This window comes from Serinus canaria, chromosome 2 (genome assembly GCF_022539315.1).
Source record: "Serinus canaria isolate serCan28SL12 chromosome 2, serCan2020, whole genome shotgun sequence".
In the NCBI taxonomy this organism is placed as follows: domain Eukaryota; kingdom Metazoa; phylum Chordata; class Aves; order Passeriformes; family Fringillidae; genus Serinus; species Serinus canaria.
The window spans coordinates 85,382,553-85,401,194 of record NC_066315.1 but is presented as its reverse complement, the minus strand read 5'-3'; the positions used below and the strand labels follow the sequence as shown (position 1 = coordinate 85,401,194).

Below are 18,642 nucleotides of genomic sequence, written 5' to 3'. Positions count from 1 at the left end.
GTAATCTTTATACCAACTGCTTTTCTTCAAACAACAGTAACACAGAAATGCTATTCTGGGCAGAACTAGTTGCTGTATTTGTTTTCCATTAGATATACAATCTAGAATGACTCCAACAGCTAGCTGGGCATGAAATTTATTAGACCCTCTACCAGTTGCATCAGCCCTAGTAACTCACTGCCTGTTTTTGCTGCTCACGATATTTCAGACAAGCTTCAGATAATACACTGAAAAACCTGACAGGAATTAACACCATTGCTACTCAAACAAAGCAGATAATCCATGATCACTAAGCATACCCAGCCTCATGATACTTCCTGCTTCTGAGTCCACTACACTGGTTTCACAAATTTCAGCACTCAGACATGACATAATACGCCCCCTTCTCCTTCTTCCATGACCAGTCTGGCCTGTACCATATGCAACATGAGGAAAAAAAGTATTGAAGATGCAGACTTGAAGACATTGACTGTTCTTTCTTACCTCTATTCCTTCCTTGTTTAAGGCATATTCATCAAAGTTCAAAATAGCAGTCTTGATGGTGCGGGGAGGGGGCAGCACAGTCAAGCCAATATTAATGGCGTTGCTTCGCTTTGAGTCCAACACAATGATCTCCTGTCGCTTCCCATCTGCAGCAGTTTTCTTGGTAAAGAATAGAACAAGGTCATTATTCTTCTGATCTGTTGTACAAAGTAAAGGCACTCCTTTCACTAATGACTTCCCCCACTCAAGGAAAACTGACATTGAGTGTAAACCTAATTTATTTATAGGCATCAAAACAAGCTGAATTCTTGTAGCACATCCTTATCTTATCAACATGAGCTGCCAGGATTCAATCAGAGATTTGAACACTGCTGTGCAAAGCAGAGCTAGTCTGACACAGCCCTCAAAAGGGCACTTTGGGGCAGGAGCCAGTCTAAAAAATACCTGAGACTGCCTCTGCCAGCCCAGAGCTCTGCTATGCAGCAAGACTGGCCAGCACAGGCCTGCTGGGGCAGCAGCTGGGCAGCCAAGGGACTCCAGGGCTCAGTTCCCTGTTGGATGCACCAGTCTGGACCCTCTCTCACTTGTGTGGCTGGCTGAGAGACAGAGTAGTTCCCACGTGGCTGCCAGCATTCTTCTGTGTTATAAATCCACCTCCGACACTGGCAAAGGAGCCATAGGTGCCTCTCTGGAGGTACTGGCTTGGTTTTCTGATCTTGGGCTGCCAGGGGAAAGTTCTGTGACCTTGCTGCTCATGATACATCTGTCAAGTCCTTCATAGATGCAGAAAAATTTCAACCCTTGTGTTTTTTACAAAGTTGTATTTGAGACTATCCATTTCCTTGGATCTTACCTCCAGTGAAAATAATAATAAAATCACAAAGGACTGGCAACATATACTTTAAATTCCGTTCTAAGGCAGACCCAAGGAATTTTTTTCTCTTTCTCTCCATTCTTATAGTGGCAAAATGGGAACAAACTATGCAAGGTGACTCAAAATCCACTTATACGGCATAACGTGGTGTTTGTTGAATGTGGTCTTCGGTTTTACACATCAGCATGTCTCTCTTTCTCTCGCTCATCATCCCATGCTAGAAGGTGTCTCTTTGGTAACTATGAATGTTGTGCTGGGTAGCTCAAAGGTGAGAGGACTCTGCTCCTCATACTTAAGTTTTTTCCCTCTCTCTGCATATGCATGAACATTGTAAACATGTTTTCTGTGGTTCTTCTGCCTTTTCCCTACCAGAGACGGGCTGAGGAATGCTGTCAAGCACAGGAGTGGAGGGAGAAGTCTTGCACTGATGTTATCAGTCTTTGATCTCTTGTGGATTTGGGGAAAGCCTGGGAGGAGACTTACTACTCAAGTCTCAGTCCATGCTCACGATTGTTTTTTAGACTACTGAGCTTTGTCCTTCACTTTCTCTGGGTCTGCACCACAGCCACCAAGACACAAAATACCCCATTCCCAGGCCTACGAGCTGTTTTTGAATTGGAAGGAAGTAAATATGACTTCATCAAAGCACCTCCAGCCGTGGACAGGCACCTCCAGCTGTGGACAGGACATAATGGGGAATGCAGCTGTATCATTAAAAAGATATGTTTTTCTGGCATAGCTCAGAACCTTGCTTGCACAGGAAGAGGTTTGCCCACTGGTTCCTGCAGCCTCCACAGCACCTGTATGACACCACAGTCCTTTCATCATACCAGGACAACTAACATGGTATGATGCAACTTTTGTGTGCACATGGGTCTGAAGGCAGGTGCTGTTTACAGGAATTAGGGAATACCATGTGTATGATTAGAGAAAGTAATAAAAAGGGTTGCTTTTTTTTTTAAACTTAAAAAGAAACAACAATTTTGCAGTAAACAGAATAAATTTTAGGAGAGCAAAGATAACATTTGTTTTCCTATGTTTTTCTATCAGTTCTGTCAGAACTGCTCTCTTCTTAACAGTTTAAAAATATCCCCAAAGCCTTCCTGAATTTTCCCTTTTCTAAATAACAGGCTTCTCTTTTTCTTGGGGAGCTACCTGAAGGATGTGAGATGCTGCTCCTCCTTTAATGCAGTAAAACTTTTACTTCCCGGGCCAGTAATCACATTCTCAGGACCACAGTTAGTGGCCAAGACCACATTAAAACCAAAGAGGGTTCACCAGACACTGCCTCCTCTTGAGTTTGTATTGCACTAAGCCTTTTTTAAACCATCACTTTTTACCTTGTCCTTTGGAACACAGAATTACACAGCTCCAAAGAATTTATGCAGAAGGGAAAAGGCCAGAGGAAAGGAGTTAAATTTAGGCTTCCCACATGTGGTATGAGTAAGTAAGCCTCAGATCTTCAGCTCTGTTTTTAGGCTCCCAAGTCTGACAAGAGAGACATATTCATTTGGGGGACACAGGACGCTCACAGCCGGGATCAGTGCGATCCCTACAGCGCACACGCTCCCTAGCAATGAGTTATGAAAGACAGATCAGCTGCACAGGGCATGAGTGCATGCAGGTATTTTCCAGAGCTAGAACTGCAGATGGGATATAAAATGTTGGGGTGGTAACCATTTTAAAAAACAGGGGCTGAAGAGATTTTAAATCTATTCTTGGGATGATGTCTGAGTTCCAAAGAAATCCTTTCCAAATAAATAAAAGGATGAAGAAAAGAGAAAGATTTTACGACTATGAACTTTACTACCTTACCACTAGGAAAAGAATTGCTTTTTGTCTGCAGTGAATTGCACAGGTGGAAGTGTCTGACTGTTAAAATAAGCTACAACTACTAATTTCTACTACAATATTTGGTGACTTCAATCTATGCTTTATAAATTCAATAACAGAGAGTGAGTTAAAATGCTTGAGGGAACAGTGAACTACTGCACTTGATTTTATATTTTAATGTGTCAGTATGAAGTGTAATCCCTGAACGTCTCAATATTATATATACCATATTATTATGTGTAATTACAAAGTAAGTACAAAACTCAAACATACCAGGTAGTATAATCTTTGGAAAACAAAGACTTTGCAATGTATTAACAATTATAGTGAATTTAGGCCTTTACAAGATCTAACTGGCCACATTCTCTTGCCTCTGTTGAAGACTGGGTTGTCCAGATAGATTATTTAAAACCTATTACCATCCCACAAAAAGTGATTTGCAGTCTGATGAGAACATAGTCTTAAACATGCCTCTATGCTTTAATTAATATGGGAAGCAGAAAAAAATTAAATAACTTTTCAAGTGGTCATATAAATAAACAATTATATTATGAGTATCAATTCAGAAATATCTTCTGCCTTTAAAGTTGTAAAAGTCTGCATCAGTAGTGCAGAAAAATCTACCTGAATAGTGAGATGACTTTTTAATTTTTTAAAAATTTTATTTCTATCTCAATTAGCAAGAATTTAATACAAGAGATGTAAAATGGAATCCCTTGAGTGACACTGACTTTTTCCAGAATATCTGTATGCAATCTTTTTCAGAAATTCTGGTCCACATTTATGGCCAGTCTTGGCATTCACTGAAATTGCAACAAATCCTTTCAAAAGTAATATGTGTCTAAGCATGTGTACATGAAAACAGATTCCTTCCTTTTCCTCTCCTACTAATTTAATGTCTGTGGGCATATGATGGATCACTAAATCCCACAGGGTATACATGAATCAGCAAAATAATACTTTCATGGAAAACCAAGTGGATGGTAAAAGGGCTGAACAACAGCATTTGATTGAGGAGTGTCTGTATGTTTTCACTTCTCTTCACAGAAAAGTAAACACTTTGAAGTACTTTGCCAAAATATCTGCTTTGTTCAGTGGAGTGAGAAGGAAGGAAATACTACACTGGTTTGGAGGGGATACCTGATAAATCCTTCTACTGGCAAATATAATGCAGGGTGCTCTATTCTAAAAAATAAACCATCTGCAACTAAAGGTGCTCCACTAAACAATATCAATGTGCAAGTTTCTCAGTGTGGCATAAATTTTCCTAAAATCAAGAATCTCCTCTCGCAGTCCCATCCCCCAAAATCCTGTACTATATCCTACACTTTTAAATCCACTTTATTTTATTGCAGTCTATTGTGTTTAATGAAAAACTTCTCATGGGCCAGGAAGTAGCTGTTTATAGCTGTGTGTTGTGGAAATCACAGTGAAGGATTAGAAACTGGAGTAAAATTGGTTACAGCTGTATGAGAGAGCATAAGCAGAAGATAGAGCCTAGTCCCCCCCTTTGTGGACCCTGACTTTGCTTTTTCTCTCATCCTTCTGGACTGTTCCTTTTCTATGCACCTACTTCCATCTCTTAATATGAAATCTAGAGATTTGACTTCTGATTTGTTGCTCTGCACTCTCTTTTTTCAGCTGAACCAACTGAGCTGTGAGTCAGACTTTACGATATTATAGCATAAACCTGTTTTGGACTGCAGCCATTGGACAGGAGAAACTAGACACAACGGGGAATGTGCTCTCTGGAAATAAACCAAGCAGTCTGGAAAAATCGAGAGCTATCCTAATTTGAGTGTAATCTTTGTACCAAACCTCAAGTCTTTTACGGATTTGGTGGTCTGCTTAATTATTCCCACTCTCACCTGATCTAAGGACCATCTCCTGCTCTGGAAGATTTGCTGGTGTTCAGAAAAACCAGGAAGGAGTTTCAAAAGCCTGCACAGAGCTCTGCTATGGTACTCCTCAGTCCCCATTGTCTTCTCTGCAGTGAGACAATGAGACTTCTATGTCTGTGTTATGGGACAGAGTGGAAAGAGAGCCAAAAGTACAATGTCTCATGCAGAGAGCAGTTATCGGTCGCCAAGGGGAAAGCACCTAAATCATTCCTCAGACTTGCATTAATTTCAAAGGAACCTGCTCAGTCATCTTCCAGCCAGAAGCCAAAAGCTCTGCCAAAGCATCAGGCAGGTTTGAGAAACAAGTGTGAGGGAGGGAAAATGGCCAAGGGTAGTTTGGGAACATGCACGATGATGGACTGGAAAAGTAAACAAGTCATAACTCCAAGAACCTAAAATTTTATCAAAATTTCAAGTGAGAATAAAAAAGAAGGAATCAGCCAGAGTGCTCCATTACAATGCTGGCACTTAGCACAAAGCTAAATTTTGGAAATGGCAAATATGTTATCATTCCACATTCAATTCAAGGAATTAAATATTTTATGGATCTAAGAAAATGCTCTCATTTCTTCCATCTATGAACCATCTGTGTCAGATTTGTATTTACGGGGAGAGAGATGAGGAGTAGCACGCCACGGTGTCACCAGCACTCCTTCCTCAGCAGAAAAAGAATTAGAGAGAGAAATTAATCTCGGCATTGGCCAGATGAACAATCAGCTGAATGTGGTTTTAAAGGTGCTACACCATACGTTTCAGATTTCCATGCATATGTGTTACAAAAAAATTCAGCTAAGAGCAGTGATGGCAGGATCTACATGAGCCATCTCTTATGTACCTGTTGCTTGCTAGGTACTTGGGGTCTTGATTATAGAAATTCCAATGTTTCCACTTTGTCAAGATGATCAACAAGGACTATTAGAAAATTTTGAGTTAATAAACTGGACAAGTGACACAGAGAACCTTTACTGTGAGACATCCAGATTCCCCAGAGTAGGAGCAAACAACAATATCTATAATACATAATAGATGTAACAATTTTCTCTAGCTAAAGAGAAGTAAAATATTCAAGGTGCTGACTGTTTTTATACTACTACACCACATATAGGAATACAGAAAAAACAGACAAGCCATTCATTTATTTTAAGAGAGATGGACATTTTTTACTATCATTTTAATTGGAAAAAATGTTGTTTCCCTGGTACCAATTATGCTGCTTAGAAGAAAAAGAGTTTATGTAGCCATGAAAAACAAATGTTCGGCCTAATAACTTTTTTAACGCTACTTCAAGTTCCTCTTAAGTGTAACTATAAAAAGCTTCCTTTTGTTGTTGATTGTAATGTTAAACAGCCATGTCATGAGCTTTTGTGAGTTTATTTTATAACAGTACTAAGGAAGAGGGAATCCTAGCTACGGAGGTATTTCCTGTGCCAGCTTCTATCTTAAATTTGCCAGATTGTATAAATTAAAGATTTTAAATAGGCTTGTTCACCAGTATAAAACAAAAATGCAACACCCCTGCAGAGTTCAGCTGTAAACATGGTCCAGCTGATAATTTCATCCTTCAGAACAAAGCACATGTGTAGACTCTTTGCAGCAGATCCAGTCTGATATTCTAACCTTTCCACACGATGATTAGGAAAATATTACCAAGTGAAGAACTGTCAAATACACAGATATGAATCACCACGCTGTGACCTCTTTATGAATGCAACAGAAAATATTTCAGATTCCAGTATCTAGTTTGGCACTCAGCTATGGACAATCTAATATAAAATTTGTTGGTATTTGCCACCTGGCGTGATATCCCACAACTGGCAGACCTGAGACAAGGGCAACTTGGCACATACACCACCCCAGGCCCATCTCTAGTGTCAGGCTGTAGAATATTTTCCGTCATAGGCCAAGCTAGAAACACATCCAGTAATTTCCACTGGTTTGATATAAACAACATAAATCACCTAGATCTTATTCAGAATGAACACCAATACAATAGCAGAAAAAAGGCAAACTGAATACAAGCTGTACCTTTGTGACAGGCAGTTCTTTGGATTTAGACTCAAAGAGATGCTCCAGTTTGGAAGTGTCTACCTTAATGGGTTCCAGTTTCGACCACAGGAATTCTCTGCAGCGTTTGTTGTTTTTACACTGCCACTCAAATGGCCGTACCTCATTCCAAAACAGACGGATGGTTTTCTTCTTCTTTATAAATGCTGGCTGACCCCTAGAAACCTGGGGTGACCCTAAACCCTGAGGAGTGCTGAACAGTGGAGGAGGAGCCAATAAATTAGCAGAGGGTGGTGGTGGAGGTGGACATCCAAACAAGGGGGGAGGTGGTGGAGGAGGCAAACCCAGAAAAGAAGGTGGAGGTGGAGGAGGGGGAGCAAGGGAGTCCCCAGGACCCATATCCATGTCCAACACATCTACATCATCCTCCTCCCCCAAGTCTGTAAAATCCATGTCCTTGATTTTAAGTTCTCGAGGATTAGCCATGAGCTGATCCCAGATGTAATCAGATTCCTTCTTTGTCTGTGCTGGTGTTTTCTCAGGGACCTGTTCACCGATTTCATCTTCAGGCACTGCTGTCCCCTTAGCCAGCTCACCACTGTTAAATTTTTCTGCAAAGGCTTTCACACTGCCTTGGTTGTCCAGATTTCCAATCTCCATCTTTTTGACACTTTCATCTTTGGCCTGCTTTGTGGCCTGGAGAATAGAGATCCTGCTGGCTAGGCTAGTGAGTGACTCCTCGCTTTCCTCCGTCTCCTTCTTTTCCTCCTTCGCCTCCAGCTCCTTCTCCTCTTCATCTTCGGGCTTTTTGTTATGCGCATACAACATGTCCAGCATAAACCGCTTGTTGTTGAGGATGTTGCTGCACTGCTCATTCACACCAGCATCCTGGATGGTCTGTGACCATGGACCTGCAATCACACACACAGAGATGGCAAGAGTCAAGGGAAGGAAGTCAGAGCACCAAGAACACTCTTCAACCAACAAAAAAAACCACGCGAGGGATACATGTACAACTACTCTTAAACTAGGGAAACAGTTTAATTAAACAGTTACTGTGAAACAGTTTAATTAAAAATTATTGTGAAAATTTTGAAATAAGATACAGTGCTGATATGGCCTGATGGCCTGATCTTGATGGGTTCAGAGCAGTTCTCAAAAAAGGAGGGGGGCTAGAAAATAAAATGTAGTTTGGTAGGGACTATGTAACTTTCAGGATTTCAATGTTCAGGTTTCTCCTGAAATCTGTCAGTTTTCATTTTGTACTTACTACCTCAGCTCATTTTATTCAGTGCATAAATTCTTATAACTTTTGGTATTTCAGAATGGGGCTTAAATATCATGACAATGACACAAAACAGGTTATCATCATTCTCTTCACCTGGCCATGTACTGGAACAACCTCAGGAAAATATTATCATATGAAAGAGATCTTCCTTGCCTGATGCCAAGGCTGACCTGTGGCTGTTTACTTCTCCTCCTCCCACCCAGCTGGCTAGGGAAGGGCGGCTTTCAGACCCTCAGAACCCCCTGGCTGGGTACCTGGGCCATCTTCATAACACAGATTATTGGAATTCCAAAGTAGACTGCATACCCAGGGTATAGCTCTCAGGACAATTCTCCAGGCAAAGAGTGTAAGCATAAGCAAGATTCTAAAAGTTGTTTATGATACAAGAACCTTTATAAAATAATTTTGAATAAGCTGCTTATCAACCACTGTTAACCTCTCTGTTATATGTCAGTGTTGAAAGACTACTGGCCTTCCCACATTACAATCATTTAACGTTTCACTGTAATGAAGCTTCATCTTTCTGACTACTGCTTTTCTCACCAATAATAAGCAAAATACCATGTCTAAGACAGCACCATAAGTAACAAATTATAGTGGTCAAACTTGAAAAATATATGATGTAAGCGTCTCTGTGACTCCACTCCCCTGAATTTAACACTACTAACCAATGTGGATAATGTGTCTAACAATTATGGTGCTCCTTTTTCCAGTGGATGAAGTGATTAAACATGCAAGAATGATAATTCTTCACACTTACTGTATTTCCTGTATGGAATTCCTTCTGCTCCCTATAGTCCTTACACATTTTTCATAAACTCTGCTTCTTTTATTTCATCATTTTACTTTGATTGCTAGCCTTTTTTGGGGGTCCTCGTGGTTAAAGATTTTCTTTTATACCTCTAGGTTGTCATTTTTCTTAAATTCCCATTTTATCTTGGTTTCTTCACTTATGTTCCCACCATTTTCAATAACTTGGAGTTTTAAGTATCTTTTACAGCATTCTCTGTCAATGGAGTTGTTTTCTTACCACAACATCTAGTCCTGTGCTCTGAGAAGGTGTCTTCTTGGTGAGATCTACATGCAGGGCCCCACAGCTCCCAGCTTCCCCTCCCTTAAAACAACACTGCATTAAAATGTAGGGCCTGGTAGCACAAAGTTTATAGACAGCAGTAACTCCTGCCTCTATTTCGATCAAGCTCTAAGCCATGTTTTAAAATCAGTCCAGAGGTTTAACCCCAGACAAAATAAAGACTTTTTTTCAGAAATAGATTCGACCTACTCTCCTGCTGGTGGACTGACTGCTTCCATTATCTGCTGATTTTTCCTCAGACTTGATCCATGGGATTGCTTTCTTACCAATACTTATCCACCTGAGGTAGTCTCTCTGATTTGTCTCTGAAGTAGCTTCATTAGACAACATCACTAGACAACTCCTTCCCCACACTACAGATTCTATCCAGCTGTGCCCTTACAGAGAATTTCCTCCTACTCCAAGCCTTTCCTTCAAAGATGTTCAAGATGGCTCCCAAGATCCATCCCACAAACCCAACACAAACTACCCCTTCTCAGTCTCACCAGATGGGATCCTCCAGTGTTTAATCCCTTTGCAAAACTACTCATCTGAATTTGCCCAGACACAATCTCTAATTTGCATTCCCCAATTCCACCGCCAACTGTCCAAGCTGATCAAAGATTATATCTGTGAAGACTCTTGCTACCTTGGTGGCCTCTTCTGCTTTCTTCTCCACAGGTAAAGCTTTGAAATACCATTGGAGAAACAAGACTTGTTGGAAGCCAAATTTGACAGGATGGCTAATGAAGAAGCTTGCACCAAGGGCAAGCCTTTGTCCTCAATGCACCCGGGCAGAACCAATGGGCCATCTCATAAATAGCAAAATGCTTCTTGGGAATGTCAAAACTGCTAGAGGAAGTGCTCGTTTGCTTTCCAGAACTCCTCACCTAACTAGAGAGAGCAAGCAACTCACTACATCAGTCCTCCTATACAGCACTACCAAATAAATCTTTGGTCTACTGGCAGTGTAGGACAATTTAAAGACGTTGATTTTAGTAAGACTACATTTCTTAGCTTTTAACAAAAGTACATAAGGACTTAAATTAGAGTGGTAACAGGTTGGTAGCAGACAAGGTAATGAGAAAAGACTTGTAACTGTTCTTTTTTGCACTTGGCCTATCTTGGACTATACCCCAGTGTAGTAACATCTTTCATCTGGGATCCCTCCCCAGTCTTTCGTACAGATATATCCATCTACATTCTTTATGAGTACAACAGCATTCTAGCTAACTCAATTTTGGTGCTGACTGAAAAGAAATTAGCTCTAAAATTTAGGATAAAATTCGTGTAATGCTTCCCAGAAAAAAAGTGACAGATTTAAACTTGAACAATTCAATCTGACAGTTTATGTCTATGAAGTAATCATTGGGACCTATCCCTCTTCTTTCAGGACAGAGCAGTACTATTTCACACTGTGAAACACATCTCATTTTTTATCTAGAATTTAGAAAATATGGGACAATGCATTCCATGGTTCAGATCAAAGAAAGTTTGGGAATCAAATGCCCTAACTACATTACATTTCTTTACCTCCCTATAAAAAAGGGAGAAGAGTAATCAACAAAGTCAAAATCTGCCTTTTATTCCCTCCCTGCCCCAGCTGAAAGACACACTCTGGTTATCATAACCTCTCTGGGCAGAAACTTGGTACTTAAGGTGTTTCCCAGGCTGAGCCCTTCCAGGCTGGTACCTGGTGGCCTATTTGACTAGAATTCCTCAGCACCATGAAAATGGTCTTTTCCAGACAAGGTGTATTTCATGTCCCTCCTCCACATGAGCTAAAGATGGCCACAGCCCAGATCTATCTTCAGCAGCTCCTATGTATCTCGCTCTGCTGTCTGAAGCCTGTCCAAGACAGAAGTACTGAAGAGAAGGAACAAACATCTCAGCCCTTCTTGCTTTTCCTTTTCCACTAAAATGATGAGAAAAGGTATCTGGAACTTCATGATGAATCATGCCAGCACAGCCCTTTGTCTCACTTACTTATGTACACAAAACCCAAATAAATTCTCCAGGAGCTAGAGATCCAAGTTTCTGCACATGCTGATTCAGTAGTTAATATATTAATCTTAGGGGAAGAAAATGGTCTCAAATCAAATGAAACTTCATTTCATCAAGGCCCTACTGTCCCTCAAACATAGTAACCCCAATAAAGTCTGTATGTCCAAGCAGAAAGTAGACAAGACTTGGCCATGGTGAAGAAAGTCTTAGATAGGTGCAAAGGGTTTTCACTTTACCAGTTTCATTGTCACTGGTTAACTTGTCCTCTCTCTCTTCCCTCTCTAAAGTGCTGCTTGCTGAGGATATACTGGATGCAGAACAGTTGTCTTTTTCATTCACTTCCTCATTCTGCCTCTCCTTTTCACTGAGTATTGCACTTTCTTCTGGCTCTCTCTCTGGTCCTTGCTCCACCTCACTCTCTGGTCCCACCTCTGCAGCCTCTATTTCCTTGGGTGTCTCCGTTCCCTGCTTGGCCTCAGCCTCAGCCTCCTGCTCTGGTTCTGGTTCTGTCTCTGTCTCTGGTTCGGGTTCACTGGCACTCACTGGTGGAGAGAACAACGGGAGAAAGAGATTCACTTAACAACAGAGCCATCTCAGGTTCACGCCTCAAAACGAGAGCGACGTGAGAGTTGTACAAGTGCCTTATGGAAAGAAAATAAAACGCAAGCCCACGGTGTGCTTAGGAACATTAGGAGCAACAGACTGATGGATGTTGTGCGACGACAGTGTTGCATGTGAGAGTGGCCTGGCAGGGCCCCTCACTGGCTGTCTGGAGCCAGCCCACTGTTTTTATACATACTTCCACAGCTGCAGTGTTGGACTCGCACAAGGATTTGAACGAACCAGCAGAAAATGGGCATCTCACCTGAGCATTGACAACTCAGTGCCTAGACAGAGCCAGGAAAGAAGAGATTTAAAAAAAATAAACAAAACAACCAAACAAAAAGGAGGGTGATTGTGGCTTTTGGTTGAATTTTCTTTGGGTTCTGGAAGAGTTCTTTTTTCACCTGATGAGGAACACTTCAACAAAAAAAAAATACAAATATTAGTTTTAATAACACACTTGAATGGCACAGTCTTGAAATGGCACTGTCACACATTTGGCTGACAAAAACCATATGTTGTTTCATGCACATTTACTTCAGAATAGCCACATCAAAATTAAGCAAAGTTTCCAACTGCCTGGCATATGGCACATATTTAGTTTCCAGTTGGTTGGCATATGGCACACAATGAGCTTTTTTATCAGTTGGCACACAGCAAACACTGTTGATAGTACGCTTGGTTTCTTCTTCCCTGCTTTCCCAGTAAAAAGAATTCATTCACCTTTAGGGTTTTTAGCCGAAACAGCAGATTTTCACATGCAAATATTCTCTACATGCTGCAAAGAAACTGAAGAGTGTCGACACATATCCACATCAAGAAGCTCACAGTTCTCTGAAACCTGAAACGGCCATGCAAAGTGTGGCAAAAATGGACATGCATGTTAGCTCTGCATACTTCCTGAATTCCCTCTGTACTAGATCTTGTGGGTGGCTGAACTCTAATGACCAAGTCATATTTGTTTTGTCCCTCTGTTAACTATTTTTCATTACAATATTGCAAAAGAGTCTTCTGGACTTCTCATTGTCTTTGGATTACACAAAATACAATGAGAATTTCTTCAGGTACAACATGAACCTTTGAAGGAAAAAAAAAATCACACTGAAATACTGGAATGCAATCCAAATATTTCAGTTCTCTAGTGAGCAGGTAAGTAGATATATCCTAAGTAAATATAAGCCAAAATAATGAAGATCACATTCTCTCCATTGAGAGCACCTAAATGTCTAATGCCAGATATGCAAGCACCTCTGCTCATGCCTCGTTTCTCTAAATGTACCTTACCCTATGACTGTATGCTGGACACTGCCTAGGAGAGAGTCAAAATTACAGAGGGCTGTCAAGAAGTTGGCAGATGCTGCAAATCCTAGCGATATGTTTCTCACCACAGCTGTCAGTGTGTAGATATAGAATGAGAACATATTAAAGTCAAGCCAAGATTTGAATATGACTGAGATGAAAGCTAAGGAATTCTTCAGGAGTTCCTGGAACTAATATGGTACTTTAGCAAGAAAGATTCTCAGCTTGCCATGGTTTAATGGTTCATATATTCAAATGTCACCAATTCATCCATGAATAATCATAATTTCATATAAATTTTAGATATTTATCTTTAAAAAAAACCCAAAATCCAAACCAACTATCATCCAATCACCAAAAAAGCCGACTCCAACAGCTCAGATGGAGAAAGAAGCTGATTAAAACATGGCCAGGACTCCTAAAGCTTACTGCAACTTTGTAATCATGAAGCCACACTGAAGATTCAATAGAAAAAAGGGGAGATGTAAGAAATGCTTGAGAAAATTTGAATGTTCAAAAGAATTCCAGATATTCGTCTGACAAGAAATTTTCCACACATACCAGAAATACGCAGCAACTTCGAAAAATCTAATACATAACAAAGAGTAAATAGCACTATACTGACATAGTCTGCTCTTTTGAGTTCCAGGAATAACAAAATCCAAGTACTAGAACAAAACAAGGCTATGTTGACACTCATTTTGACAGCCTCTCTGTCTCTCTCTAGGGATAATATCAAACAATCCACCTATAGCCAAAATCACTTGAGAATAGTGAGCTAAGTCCAGCAGCACTTTCCTTAAGAAACAGTACAAAAATCAAATCTGCCAGGAAACACTATCAAGAGAACAAAGCCAGAAAGCTAGACATGTGTCTATCACTGTCATTTCCATCATGTAATCCACTGTATTGATGTTAGTGAGAACTTCTGAAGATGTTAAAAAATTCAATTCTCAGTGAATGTTTGGTAGTGGCCTATTTGAAATGAGCTCAAATTTTCAGTCCCACACCTACTGGGTCCATTTTCATATCAGACATAACACTAAGTGGCAACCTCACAGGTGGCAAGAGAAATAAATAACAGACCAGGCTCTGTCCCCTGTCTTCAGACTTCTTGCTGCTGGAGACTGCAAAGACTCAGGAAGCAAGCCTGGTCAAATCAAAAAGCATCAACAGCAAAGAAGGTGTGTCTGAGATGTTAAGAAGCATGATACCTTTATAAGCTGATTCCTTCTAAAAAGCAAGCCAAAGAACTTATAATGTGGTAGAAGGATATGGACATTTCCTTTAATACTCAGCTATAAATCAACTTTGAAGCAGACACAAAATGCTGTATCTTGCTGATAAGAACTCAACCCTCCAGTCCTGTAAGCCCTCAGAGAGAAGAAATATCCCTCTGGGCTCACATCTATCAGGCTAATTGATTAGCCAACCACACCCCTATCTATTTTCTCTGCCTTCCACTTGGAGGTGTGAGATAGATATGCTGGGTGTCTACAGTAAGTGTGAAAATGTCTATGTCTGCCCAAGACCTCTTGGTTCAATTCTTCAGGCATTGTCTAAAGTCTTGGCTGTTATCCCTCTTCAGCTGCTCTAGCACAGGACTCCTCTTCCTCTGAATTCTGCAGGGACTCTTTATGTCTCACCACTCCAACTCAAATATTTTCCTCCCATTCTGTGTGTTGGTAAGAACAGGTGCAGACTGAATTGGCTCTTTCTTTGTGCAGTCAGAAATGATAATATTTTGTCCTCCAACCCCAGTTCCTCCTCAGACTTTCTATATCATGGTTCCTTTGGCTCTGTAACTGGGGCTGCATTGGCCTCATAGCACGCTCATGCTCTGGTGCTTCCCCATCTGTTGAGGTGCTCTTATCAGCCATGCTTTGGCCAAAATTTGAACCCTGCTCAACTACCACTATGCTCAGAAGATGTCCTACTGTCCACCATATGCACTTGGGTTGGCCTGCTTACATTCTTAAGTGCTAAAAAACCTGCTTCTTTTAAAGAAGGGTTCACCTGAAATTCCTTTGTGGATTGACTTCAGAGATCGCTCAGTTATTATTGCTCCTCCTTTACTGCGTACTTGCACTTCACAAAATATTCTCCAATCAAATTACAAAAGAGTAAATAACTGCTCTGAAAAAAAAAAAAACCACCTAAGTTCCTTTTTGCAGTTACAGGACTGCCTTCATTTCCTCTGAATGCCATAACACAAGTTTTACAAGAGTAAGTCCTACAAGACTTGATTACTTCAGTGGAACCAATTGTTTTATATGAGAAAACACTGCAGCTCAGTAAGTCCAGATTTTTATGTTGGATAAAGGTACTGACACATTTCACAGTGTGAGACAAAGTTCCACAGACAGAATCTGTTTTCTTCTTAATACCAGTAGATACTGGATTGGCCAAAGGATATTCCAGCACAAAAGGAATAAAATAAATCTGACTTCAAAAATCCCATATTGTTTTGCTAGTAGATGAACACTCTTTGCCTTTGACCTCAGGTTCTGAATTCTGCAGATGAATATCACACATCTGTTAACACCATTCTTGCAGAGTCTTTAGAGCATCATATGCACAGAACCAACGAACTGTTTTCCTTCTGCAGTTTCATTCCTGCTTGGGAAAATTGTGAACCCCATATTAAAAGCAACTGCTTGGGGTGCAAGTAATCTGAGTTGTGTCCATGGCTCTGTTTCAGCTTTTCTTACAACTGACTTAAGCAAGTTAATGCTTCATTTTCTCTACCTATGAAGTGGGATTCATAACCCTTTCCTAAAACCAGTAAAATTGAGATTTTAATTCTGTACGGAGCATAAGGAAGTCAAGTAATAGTACAGAGACCATGGCACAGTGCCTACATTAGGCTTGTCCCCTGCTGGCAGATATCCAATAATATGGGCACTTCCAGATGGTGTGTCCTACCCACATGCTCATGACTACCTATGATCTTTCCAATACTCTTGGTAGGTCTGAAAAAACAGTCATTCCCCATGCCCAGATCCACTGAAGTATGCAGATTTCAGGCCTCTGTTTAGGCTATCCTGGCTATCTGCCTGCAGCTGCCCTTGGCTGGAAGGCTACCCTGCCCCATCCACATATTCTCTCGTTGTGGTCCATTTGCCAGGCTTCCAGGTGCTGCCCTCCAATGCCTACTATATTGCCAGGAGTTTTAGTAGAGATGTCCTGTCTACCCACATGTTGATAGCTTTGCCATATTCTGGCTGTCTGAAGCTACTCTGTACACCTGCTCTAAATGTATTCTCCAAATGGCTTGTGCTGCTCCATTTCATGGTGCAATTTTTTTTAATGCTTCCAGGAGAAATATGTTAAAATAATCATCACAAGAGATACTTGCTCCCTACCCAGCTCTGAAATTCTAATGGTGGAAAAATCCAGCTTATTTGTTCTAAAAGCAATATAGCACTAAACAAAATGGGTGTTTGGGTATTTCTGACTATCACTATTGGAGGAAAATATCTGTGGTTTCTAAGTTCAAATGATTCCACTGAGACTCTTAAGGTTCCAAACAAGAAAACTGGGGAATATAATTGGGAAAATATATAAAAATAAATAAAATAAACTTCACCTACTTAGTACTGTGAGGACAAACATATGCAGCATTCAGTATTTGTAACGTTTTTCTTAAATTGCTTTGCTTTATAGCATGCTACCAGCCATAACACTCCATAAAACCAAGCAGTGCAAGTTACAAATGCATTAATCACCAACAGCATGTAGCAGGAAATCAAATAAAATAAAAATGAGTGATGGTGATAATTTGCCCTCAACATGCATTCTAGCTCCCAATGTTAATGCAACATCATGTGGTGCAAATATAAATCTGTATGGCATGTGTTGTTTTGAGGACTGAAGGAGAGGTACATGATGCAAGTGGCAGAATGACATACAAACATACACAAAAAGCATTGCTCTGTACACCAATAAATTATAGGACAGCAAACCAACCATGCAAGCCCTAGTTATACTTTCCTTTTTACTAATTGTCTGTGGTCTCTTTTAAGTCCTTTATGACTTGCGCTACAATTTTAAGAGTTTTTTCTTGATATTAAAAATAATCAACACACTCCCCCTGCCTTCAATGCAAGAACTTTTCAGTTGGTCACATTCAGCCTGTGCTCTACTGGAAGGTTATTATAATCTTGGCATTCATCTGTTGCATTTCTTTCAGAGAATCCACATACGCAAAATCTGTTGGCAGGAATACTGTTTGTCTAGTATTCAGTAACTCCTCATATATAAGGAACATGACACTAAAATTAAGACCCTCTGTATTCTCTATTTTCTAATTATTCTATTTGAAAAGCAACAGAAAAATGATAGTACGAATCATAGCAACAATTTCCAATGTATCCTGTTATTGAACAGATTACTTGATATCCAGATCAATGCAAAAAAATAGGCAAATTAGGAAGACAGGATGGAACAGTGTAGGACCTTTTACTCTGGCACCTTATAGATTGTATTCTTGCACTCATGCATCAAAAATCACCATCCCAAGAGAAACTGATAAATCCAGCATTGTTTCCCCTACCCTCCTTTTCACTTACCTTCTGAGGGCTGAGGAGTTCCACACGGGATGGAAGGGGTCTTCAGCTCTTCCTGGGACTCTATGGATGCTGGGCTGATGCACTTGGGTACAGGTGAGGATGGAGCTGAAGGAGATCTCAGGTTCAAGGACAGCTCACTTCTGCCTCGGCTGACACTCCGACTCTTCAGCTCCTTCTCATACTCCTCTGCTGCCAACTTCTCCAAGTATTTGTATCTGAAAGTTAAATTCCAGAGGGTTTCCGTAAAGAAAAAGAAGCCTGTGGCTTGTTTATGGATGAAACACCTGCAGAGAATGAGCTGACTTCCTGACACAAGGAGTACAGCACTGAACTGCCTGCTCGCTCAATCTGCCAAAAAGTGCACACTAAAGCAAAGACTATTGCCCCGAAAAATGTTAAATTGCTCATTACAATACAAAAGTAAAAACCAGCAGAGTTAAAGAACCTTTAGCTAGAGTATTTTGACTGCACAGTCCTCCCTTTTGGAAGCATTTGTCTGTCCTCCTTTTCACCCTCCTCCTTCACCTCCTCCTCCTCCTCTTCCTCCTCCTCCTCCTCTCAGCCCTCCCTCTCCCAAAACTAAAATGGGAGAGGAAAAAAAAAAAACCAAAAACCCAAAAGAAGAAAAAAAACCCTCCAAACCCAGAGCCTCTTAATACTGGTGCAAATTGCCAAAATCTGAGAGTTTCTGTAAGGAGAGGAAAATGCAG

The 18,642-nt window shown here is 40.6% G+C and overlaps 1 protein-coding gene across 6 annotated transcripts in view; it reads right to left on the bottom strand.

Moving 5' to 3' along the window:
- Positions 1-18,642, bottom strand: part of FHOD3 (formin homology 2 domain containing 3) — a 377,077-nt gene that overhangs the window by 55,157 nt on the left and 303,278 nt on the right. For 5 of the 6 annotated variants that reach the window (XM_050970942.1, XM_030230647.2, XM_030230654.2 and 2 more), the window contains 4 exons: positions 17,933-18,147; positions 11,696-12,001; positions 7,117-8,006; positions 484-642 (listed from right to left, as the gene is read on the bottom strand). In XM_050970942.1, the coding sequence (XP_050826899.1) occupies positions 484-642; positions 7,117-8,006; positions 11,696-12,001; positions 17,933-18,147 (1,570 nt within the window). The remainder of the gene's footprint in view (positions 1-483; positions 643-7,116; positions 8,007-11,695; positions 12,002-17,932; positions 18,148-18,642) is intronic. The other variant, XM_050970943.1, reaches the window with a different exon arrangement.